The 11047-nt window shown below is 34.4% G+C and overlaps 1 protein-coding gene across 1 annotated transcript in view; it reads right to left on the bottom strand.

Moving 5' to 3' along the window:
* Window positions 1-296: 296 nt before the first annotated feature.
* Window positions 297-11047, bottom strand: part of ICE2 (interactor of little elongation complex ELL subunit 2) — a 50658-nt gene continuing 39907 nt past the window's right edge. The window contains exons 13-16 of the mRNA XM_069459268.1: window positions 10292-10376; window positions 8260-8310; window positions 5142-5400; window positions 297-690 (exon numbers count right to left, since the gene is read on the bottom strand). Of these exons, the coding sequence (XP_069315369.1) occupies window positions 562-690; window positions 5142-5400; window positions 8260-8310; window positions 10292-10376 (524 nt within the window). The 3' untranslated portion in view covers window positions 297-561. The remainder of the gene's footprint in view (window positions 691-5141; window positions 5401-8259; window positions 8311-10291; window positions 10377-11047) is intronic.

The raw sequence follows: 11047 nt of genomic DNA, 5'->3' as shown, positions 1-11047 counted from the left end.
CGATGGAATTTCACCAAGTTTTTAAAGGTATTAACTTTATTAACCTGCAAGAATCATCAGTTTATAGTATGTAAAAACTGTCAAAATGAGTCAGAAACAAGGTTTGTAATGCTCATAATTATATCTGACAGTGGTAATATTTAACCTTTTGAGCTAGTCTCAACAGACTGGCAAGATACAACTCAAATTATTAACATAATGAATAATAAGTGTTGTTCCTGAAAAAAAAACCAAATTATTTATCTTTACAATTTTTAGAAAAGGTCTACTGTAAAAATACATTTCTTCTTAATATATTTCCCTATTATGATAATGTTAAAACGTCTAGATTAGATTCTCCTAAAACTTTAAGGGTGAAGAGTGTAACATTCCACTTCATTGAAACATTCTTCATATGGCCAACATATTTTTTTCAAGGCACTCTAAGAACTCATGAGGATACTGTAGGAAAAATGTTCCTCTTGCTTACTGATCTTTTAAGCATATTTCCCCTCAAACTTTTCTAAATTAAACATTGCTATAATTCGTTTTTCTGAAATTTCATTTTCCACGGTACAGTCCTTAAGTTATTTTTCTTTTATTTGAAGCCACTCCTTCATTTTCAACTTGCTGAGCAGGCAAGCCACTGCCTTTGGTTTCCATGGAAACTGGATTCCTGTGGCTATGTGCAGGCATTCTTGTTCCACCAACCTAAGACATGAAGCAAAGAACACACTAGCTTAATGTAGTTACAACATATCAACATAAAGTCAACTCTGTATGATTTATACATGTACTAATTACCTTAGGAATGATCCCTTATATATTTTTAATCTCCAGCTACTTGGCTGTTTCTAAACAAGTTTTAATCTGACACAGTTTTAAAGTACTAAATGTTAAAAAAAACAGCAATCAGAGCAGGGGATAGATCAGGGTACATGGAGAGAAGTGAATGGGGAAACCACTCTCTCTGTATTATGCTCAGAAGAGGCTGAAATGTTAAATTAGGAAATGGGGAAGGACAGGCCTTTTGAGCAATGTGTTTGTAATAACTAAGCTGAAGGGCAAGAAAAAGGAAGAATTAGAAATTTTAACGGAGCAAAAGGAAATACAAGAAGGTCAGAGGTGGTAAAGAGGAAGGAGAAATTATATAGAGCAAAAAGAAAGACAATAAGGAAGGTAAGGAAGATTAAGGAAAGAAAATGAAGAGACAAGACGAAAGAAGAAAAAAGAATAAACGTCAAAGAAAGAAAGGAAGGGAAAAGAGAGAAGAATCCAAGTAGAAAGGAAAAACTGAAGGGGTAACAGAGAGGAGCAAGAAAGAAAGAAAGGGGGAAGGAAAAAAATAGAAGGGGAATACAGAGGATGAGAAAAGGGGAAGAGGGGTGTTGGGGGGATGGGGAGAACTGTTGTGGTGCTGGTTCCACCTTCATGACTACCCTTCCTCACCCTCACTCAGCTCACACAGTCCAGGGAAGAGAGGTGTTCTGCTCTTAGGACACAATCCCTTGCTAATTGTAGTACTATTACAGATGAGATCTGGAAATGCTGTCACCTCCTTGGCCACTGAGAGAGCATAAAATTTTTTATATGGGTAACAGAGAAAGCCAGACCTCACAGAGGAGGACCAAAGCTGTATAGCTTAAAACCATTTCCACAGAACCCATCCCCATCTGCCTCTATTTCCCCTAGCCACCTTGCACTCTTTCTGTTCTTCATATCCTGTCCAGTGAATTCCAGGCCTGCGAGTGATGGGTGATACTGTAACTCCAAAAACACTGTCTCATATTCCTACTCCAAGAGAAATAGTACTGGCATTGCTCTAAGGGGCTACTAGCTCACTAAGAATGGATCAGACTCTTGTTTTCCTGACCTAATATCTACTGTCTCCTCAAAAGAGCCCTTTTTGGTTTACAATTACATGACTAAAAAGGACAAACTTGAGCAGGGATCTGAGTCTGCCAGTCTGTCTTCATGAATCTGGTGAACTTTTGTAACATACTCATTAGAAAAGTACTGTAATTTTTAGATTATCTATATACCACTCCAACTCAGCTGTCATTTCCTATAAAGGTATACTGACCACACTAATTGTATCTAGTATTCTTTGAGAAAAACAAGCATTTTGAAAACTTCTCTTGCAAGATTGTGTGTGTGCGTGAGTGCACATGCAAAATGAATGCTTATCATAGAAGTTGTAGAAGGAGAAAAGGGGTAAGTATAGAACTGCTGCAAAAAGACTGGAAGGGGAAGTCAAGAGTAGCACAGGAAGCTAATGGGACCCTTCAATATGACCTCTGCTTGATCCAGTAGGGAGGCAGATGCAGATATCTCTCAGGGTTAGTGCCAAAGGCAGTATGCCAGAATGAGATCTGAGTTCAAGTGGACTAGAGACTACCACTATGAGATCATATTAGAGGTAAAAACATTTGTGCTATGAGGTTTCACACAATAAAAATATGCAGATAATTTCTGTTTCATACAGGACTTCCTTGGTTTCTCTGATCTTACCCATTGCTGCTAAGGCTAGATCCTTATCTGTGCCTGGCTTGAGACTAGAAAGTCCCATTCCTATGGCCTGAGTAGGTGGAAGGGAGGAAGATAAGGGAATTACTATCAAATACAGGGCTAGATTGTGGGGAGGTGAACAGATCATCACTTAAAACTTTCTACAGGCTTTCAAAATCATATCAAACCAAGTATATTAGTTATCTAATCATCTACTGAAAGCTGGGCTGTCCAACAACCTGGTCCTGGATAAACTTACTAAATATTTGTTCCATACTGAATGCATGAAGCATTTTAAAAAATATAAATTGGCCAGCCATGGTGGCTCACGTCTGTAATCCCAGCACTTTGGGAAGTCGAGGTGGGAGGATCACTTGAAGCCAGGAGTTTGAGACCAACCTGGGCAAAAAGCGAGACTCTGTCTCTACTAAAAATACAAAAAGTAGCCAGGCATGGTGATTAGTCCTAGCTATTCTGGAGGCTGAGGCAGGAGGATTGTTTGAGCTGGGGAGCTGGAGGTTCGTACCGTTGCACTCCAGCCTGGGTGACAGAGTGACACCCTGTCTCTAAAAAAATAAAAAAAATTTTACATATATTATAAAATATGTGTGTATATATATATATAAGATATATATAAATCAATAAGTGCTGAGTGATATATATGTAATTGAATTGTTAAACTTTATATTTATGTGGCCAAACCCTAAATATATGGAATTTCTCCTTTCTAAATATAGTTGTGCAATAATGATGTTTTGGTAAAAAATGCACTGCATGTATGAAGGTGGTCCCAATCAGATTATAATGGAGCTGAAAAATTCCTATCACCTATTGATGTCCTGGTGTGAGGCATCACCTTATCTATGTTTAGATATACAAATACTTATCATTGTGTTACAACTGCCTATAGTATTCAGTCCAGTTACATGCTATACAGGTCTGTAGCCTAGGAGAGCAAAAGGTCCCTTCCTATGTGTGTAGTAAGCTATACCATCTAGGTTTGTGTAAGTACACTCAGAATATATCCCCATCATTAAGTAAAACATGACTGTAAGTTGTTTTCTTATTGTACTAAATCACATTTTGGACCATGTTATTAAAAATATCAAATCACTGAAGTGTTTCCAAAGCATAAAGCACTCAACATTATTTTAGTGTCAGTCTATATCAATAAGGAAGGTATAAGAATATTACTCATTTCTTTTTTTAGAGACACCTTGTAAAAACATAATACATTTTTCTTTTCACTTAAAGTTGTTCAGTGCCAAGGTATTAAACTCTTCATTTCCACTAAAAAGGAATAAGCCAGCCCCACATAGAATTGTAAGTTATAGGTAAGAGACTATAACCAGTAGTTTCTAAATTGAAGTCATTCTCCTAGAAAGAACACAGATCCTTTAAAAATAGTTGTTATTTTTAAGTTACTGAAAAAATTTTTTCCTTAGGAGGTTATAAAAATCAATACTTATATTAATTTAAACTGGAAATATCCAACCAAAATTGTAGATAAAAGAGCTTAAAACATTAACAACTTTCTCTATGCTTTCCCTTGTCCCAACTAGTTAACCACATTTATACTTCCTTGGCCAAAGCTAAAATGCGCAAAGAGTTCCCATTTCTAAAGGGATACACCCAAACAGTAACATTAGGGCAGAGAACTGAAAAACATAATGCTGTTCACTATAAATTACTGAAAAATCCTCAGCATTTGCATTCTAGCTATTTCTCAAAAAGGACTTGAGGACAGTTACAGATTAATTCAGTATAAACATAGAAAGGAAAAAAGAACAGAATACCCAAAGGATACACAAGTGATATATACTCTGGGGCAAAAATACTGGTATTATAGAACTCAGACAATAATTTTGACTCAAAAATTTTTGGCAGCAAGTAAGGAAAATACAAGGAATTTTTGTTTCCTAGACATTCAGATTCATTTATAGAGAGCAAAACTTTTCCTACAATTAAACTCAAATTTGAATTTCTTACATGAGATAAAGAATGAGTGACACGGTCCAGAATATCTATAGCCATGGCTTTATAAGTTTCAAATAAAGAAACGTCATTCAACTGGTATTTCTAGGAAGGATTCTATAGAAATAGTAACATTAATTGTAACTCTGTAAATACTGAGTTACACGGTACCTAGCAAAATACAATTTAGTCCTTAAATTGTTTGGTTATATTTTTAATATGGCACTCTGTTCACTAATCACTAATACTGGCCTTATTTTTACATATACTACTTATCAATTTTTAATTATATTAATATCATGTTTTTATGTATTCTACAAATTGCCTCAAATATTTAATGAAATAAAACAGTATACATAAACAAAAATTTTTAAAAAAATACAACTTTGTTTTTCATGGGAATATAGGGATTTAACTATATGGATGCCTTACCTATGCATCTACGGGGCAAGCTAAAAGAATTTTCTTTAGTTGAATTATAAACTTTACAAAAATAAAAAGTTTCACTGACATAAAGACTGAACTCAGCAGAGCGTACAGCTTTCCTATGGATATAGTTTTTAGAACGGTGCTGTGATTCATACGGCAAATGTGGGCATTAGGTTGAAACATGGTATAGTCAGTGAAATAGATAAATAAGAAACAACATAATGAACACTTAATTTCAAAAAAGATCTTACCTTTTGTTGTGTTGTAGGATCCAGCGATTTGGGTGGAAAAGTACAAGGTATTCTTCCATGATGGATATGATACGGCAATAAGAGACTTGGATCTAATGGGACCCAGGGAACTGACAGACTAGAAGGTACACCAGGAAGGCCGCCATGTGTTTTATGCAAATTATATGCTGTTCTAGTAACTTTTCCATCAGAGGTTTTATAGATCAGGAGTGAAGAATCTTCTGATGCATGAGACAACAAGTAGGAACCCTCCTGCAAGCTAAATTCACACAATGAAACTCAACTCATTGGCTCACTTTGTCAATTCAACAGCATTTACTTAATCATGATCTATTAGTAAAACTGAGAACTATTATGGGAATAGAACACCACCTCTAAAATTATTTTTATGACCAAATAATATTTTTAAAGTCTTTTAAACTATTTTCCTGCCTTTTAGGCAGCTGTTTTAATGTTTACCCCAAAGTTCAGAATATCTGATCATTTTCTTTTTACTTTTACATGTCAATTTGTAAGTTTTCATTTAATGAGAAACAAATAGTATGCCTAATTCCCTAATCCATGGACAACAGACACTTATACTGAAAAGTCTTCCTACAGCATTTTCATTCATTCAACATTGCACCTACTCTGAACCTAATGATAGGTGAATGGAGATCACTACATTGAGTAGTTTAAAATAAAGTGGGAAGAACAGTCAATTGAACAGTCATGATATGATATCAGGTGCTATGAGGATAACAGAAACAACAGCAGCTAACAGGTATTGAATATCATGAGCTAACTATTGTAGTACTGCTTCATATCCATTTTCTCATTAAATCCTCACAACAAACTTTCAAGCCGTAATATTAAGGAGATAAATTTGTGCTAAGCGACTTGCCCAAAGTTCAGAGTATAGGGCTTAGATACAAACCCAGGCAGCTGAACTGCACAGGCCACATCCTTAATCACAATCCTCTACTGTCAAAATAACCAGCCATGTCAAACACCAAATCCACATTTTTCCTTCCTCTATAGAAAGTTTTCAGGGATTCAATGTACCATTACTAAGAACTAAAAGGGTATGGTTAATATACTATGATTTCTTGGGATTACATACTCTTGTGGAGCAAATGTGCTAAGGAGAACATACGTTCTTTCCCACAATATATTATTAAAACTAAAGATTAATCATACTTTAGCTATATAGATCTGCCTACAAACCTAATAAGTTATATTTTCATTACTTTTTAACTGAAAAGTAATAGGTGTTGACAAAGAAGGTCCAGAGGATTATTCTATCCTCTGGAAAATTTTTTTCCCCAATCACTTTCTTATTTCTACATAAAGAAATAAATAATAATTTGGTGGTAGGAATAAATAACATTTCAAAGACTGAAAATCATATATGAAGAAAGCTTTGGTTTACAGAGGAATGTATTTAGTTCACGGAGAATGAGAGACAATCCAAGGAGGAGTAACTTAAAAGTGCCATGCAAGTGCAATGTACATAGACAGGTATAAACTATGACAGGCAGAATAACAGCCTCCTAAAAATGTTTATATTCCAAACCCTGGAGCCTGTGACTACATTACATTGCATGGCCAAGGGGAATTAAGGTAGCAGATTGAATTAAGATTGCTAATCAGCTGACTTTAAATGATCAGATTTTCCTGGATTACCCAATGTAATCACAAGAGCCCTTCAATGTGGAAGAGGGAAGCAGAGGAGACTCGGAAGGAGATGTATTAATAATTGTAGAAGAGGTCAGAGTGATGGGATTTGAGGAAGACTCAACTTGCCTTTGTAACTTTGAAGATGGAGGGAGAGAGCTACAAGCCAAGGAATGCGGGTGGCCTCTAGAAGCTACAAAAGGCAAGGAGACAGATCCTTCCCAAGCCTACAGAAACGAATGCAGCCCTGGTGATGGCTTGATTTTAACCCAGGGAGCCCTGTTAGACCTCTGACTTACAGAACTCCAAGAAAATAAATTTGTGTTATTTTACAACACAAATTTTGTACTAATTTGTTGCAGCTACAATAGAAAACTAATACAGAAACTTAATGCTGCTAATAAAATTTCAAAAAGCACCTGGCAAATTTCATGTATAAGCATTGTGTTTCTCATGAAGAACAGAACATATAAAATAAAAATCCTGTCATAGAATCACTGAAAAGTACCTAGCACATTATTGCATTTGACATCATCATTTTACAAATAAGGATACTGACATATCCTAGTCGCATAATAAATGGAGCTAGAACTAGAACTCTGAGATTTTGACTCAGAGTTCAGACCCTTAAATTATTTTCAAATTTATCTTTTAGTAAGAGTCTAACAGAAGAAATGTAAAAGTTCACATAACAAAAGAGTTTGATAAATGATCAGATGGAGAATCCATATTCCAAGATTTGTCATGGAACCAATGATTTTGATCACTAGCTCTATGTTTCCTTATCCTGAAAATGAAAACAATATAGCTATGGTAGTCTGAATAATGGTCCCCAAAACATCCACATCCTAATATCCAGAACCTGGGAATATGTTATATTTAATAATTTTTTTACAGATGTGACTAAATTAACAATTTTAAGTCGAGGAGATTATCCTGGATTATGTGGGAAGGCCCAATGTAATCACAAGGGTCCTCATAAAAGGAAAGTAGAAGACACTACTACAAAAGAGAAGGCAATGTGATGGGGATTCAGAGACTTGAGTGATGTGTTTTGAAGATGGAGGAAAGGGCCACAAGTTAAGGAATACAAGTGTTCACTAGAAACTGAAAAAGGCAAGGAAATGATTCTCTCGTCAGAGTCTCACCAGCCCTGCTGACACCTTGACTTTAGCCCAGTGAGATTTTTGGATTTCTGACCTCCAGAACTATAAAGAGAATAAATTTTGTTGTTTTAAGCCACTAAGTTAAGAAGTAATTTGCTATAGTGGCATTAGGAAACTAATATAGTAGCCTTATAGGAAAATCTAATTGCAAGCTCATTAAAGCCAGATACTATCATATTATTTTTTAAATTTATATTTTTACAATTTCAACTTTGACACAATAATTTTTGTACTTCTAGGTTAGCTTCATCTAAGAAAATCAGACATACCAATGCAAATGTCCAAAAAATACTTACCTACTTAATTTCTTTAGAATGTGTTGGAGGATGTTAAATAAACTTGAAATCCTATTAAACAGAAGAAATTCATATCAAATTAAAGCACAAAAAACTTACATTTAACAATCATAGTTCCTCAGGAAGAGAAATGCCCTCAATAACAAAAGAAAACAGTGGATGATATAATGTAAAACAAAGAATATTGAAACTCATCTCTATTTGGATTAAATTATAATATTTACTTAAATTCTTGCCATTTCCTGATTTCCCTTCATTAGCATAAAGTATTTGGCTTTGTGTGAGTCAGAGCAGTTGTAAAGAGATCACTACTGTATATTCAAATCATACACTTTAAAAAACGTTCAGAAGTGTTTAGTAGTACTGATCTGCAGAAGAGTTTGCCTTTTAGAGATGGTGATAAATTAGATTCTAAAGAAACTGACCAATACTTTATATACATGATGACAGAGAAGCCACTGATTGGGAACAGGATAGCAAAAAGGAAATGAAATATAAGATATTTTTCTAAAAATTTCTTTAGTATCTCTTCTAGACCTAAATTCATTCCTTAATTATTTTTTTAAAAGATGGTTTTCACTGGGAAAGGTGATACGGGTGGTGAATAGGATATGAAAATGCTTTTCTATTCACATGAGAAAAGTTACTGCTCAAGAGAAGCAATGCTTATAATAGAAGTAGATGTATGTAAGTATAAGCAGAGAGTTCAAATTTGAATCTGGAATTCTTAAAAACCTGTGTCGTGCCTAAAAGCTAGAACTGTGCAGCTAGTACAAGTGAGGACCACTTCTCATCCTAAGTGGTCAAACATATTAACTACCAAAGCTGTCACCAGCTCAGTTGTGTGTTCCGTGGTATATCACTGTAAGTCCCAGTTTCCTCATGTATAAAATGGAGATGATACTACCATCAGCCTTTCCTTGGAAGTTGTGAGATGCAAATGAGATAATATTCCTAAGTTATTTTCCTTTGCATTTAGGCACTTCTGTTCTGAGTACAATAAATTCACTTCAGTCTGTTGTATAATATAATGCTGGGTAGAAGGGCAAACTTTCAGAAGTCAGAATGTCCAATCAGTGTATACAATCTTGAGAACTAAGAGTGTGGGACTGTTCTATCCTTTCCCTTCCCGATAAAGGGGTAAAATGCTTGCTTCCCATGTACTTCAAGATAGTGGCCACTCTCTGGCTCTAGCCTCCTTTGTCCTAACTAGAAAGGTTGGCACTACTGGCATTATGCGTAATTTGGAGATGGAGACAATTAATATGGATGGATCACAAATTGGGTCCAGGCTTCATCAAGGGACAAAAAGATAAAGAAAATGTGGTATGTATGTATATGTGTGTATATGTGTGTATATATGTATACACACATGCACACACACTCACAATGGAATATTATTCAGTCATAAAAAAGAATGAAATCTGGTTATTTGTGGCATCAAGGATCGAACTGGAGATCATTATGTTAAGTGAACTAAGCCAGGCACAACAGAAAGACAAATATCACATGTTCTCATATGTGGGAGCCAAAAAAAGTGGATTTCTTAGAGGCAGAGAGTAGAATAGTGGTTACCAGAGGCTAGGAAGGAAAGGGGGAATAAACAAGTTGGTGAAGGGGTACAAAAACAGATAGAAAGAATAAGTTCTAGTATTTGTTAGTACAGTAGGGAAATTACAGTTAGCAATAATTGATTGTATATTTCAAAATAGCTAGAAGAGAAGAACTGTAATGTTCTCAACACAAACATTAATGTTTGAGGTGGTGGATATCCCAATTACCCTGATTTGATAATTACACATTGTATACAGGTATAAAATATCACACGTACTTCCAAAATATGTACAGCTATTATATAATCAATAAAAAGACAAACACACAAAAACAAAAAACCAAACTGGGTCTGGGAAGGCCTCAATATATAAAAGGATTAAAAGTCTTAGAAATAAATTAACCAGTATTTAGAGATAAAGGAGAATGAGTGACCACTTTAACAAATTTTTCAATTCCTACCACAATAAAACTTTCTTACTTGAGTGCTGAAAGCTTTTCTTTTAATTCTTCTGAGGTAATTTCTTCTAGCAGGAAAAGCTTTGAAGTAAATGCATCAATATGCCCTAAAATAAAATATCAAACTTAAAAAGAACAAGCAATTGCAGTGTTTAGAAAATAAAAATACCAACAAGTTAGCCAGTGTCCTTTAAAGATGTTTTTACAAAATGTTAATAACTATAAAGGAATTTTACATGCATATATATTTTATTAAGTCTATTAAGTAAAGCTACATTTTTAAATGACATAAAAATTCAGATTATGAAAGAAATATGTATTCATTCTAAAATTATTTGCTGAATGTAGAAAAGTTTACACATGTCCATATACACAAAATCATTTCAAAGCCTACAATTTTTGAATGCAATTGTTAAAATATGGGTGTTTCTAATTCCTATTAAAGTTACATTTTTATATAGTTTTTTTTAGAGATATATGTACCAAATTCAAAGCAAGCAGATAAAGTCAAATTTAAAGTCTGGGCCTGTTCAATACATCTCTAAGACACACTTGGTTCTTAAGATAAAAATTAGATTATAAAAATCTGGCTTATTATTTTTTAATTAAAGTACACCACAAGATTTCCCATGGTTAAAAAAAAAAATCAAAGCAGTCTGCTCAGAGTCTTACTTTCTTACAAACATGACATGAATCTAGAATTTCAAAAAACAAAACTGCAAATTCTCAAGATGACGCTATTTTATTAATAAAAAAGTAATGTGTACTTCCTAAAACA

Source organism: Eulemur rufifrons, chromosome 2 (genome assembly GCF_041146395.1).
Source record: "Eulemur rufifrons isolate Redbay chromosome 2, OSU_ERuf_1, whole genome shotgun sequence".
Classification (NCBI taxonomy): Eukaryota; Metazoa; Chordata; class Mammalia; order Primates; family Lemuridae; genus Eulemur; species Eulemur rufifrons.
The sequence above is the reverse complement of the archived record's forward strand: the minus strand, read 5'-3'. Positions and strand labels throughout refer to the sequence as shown.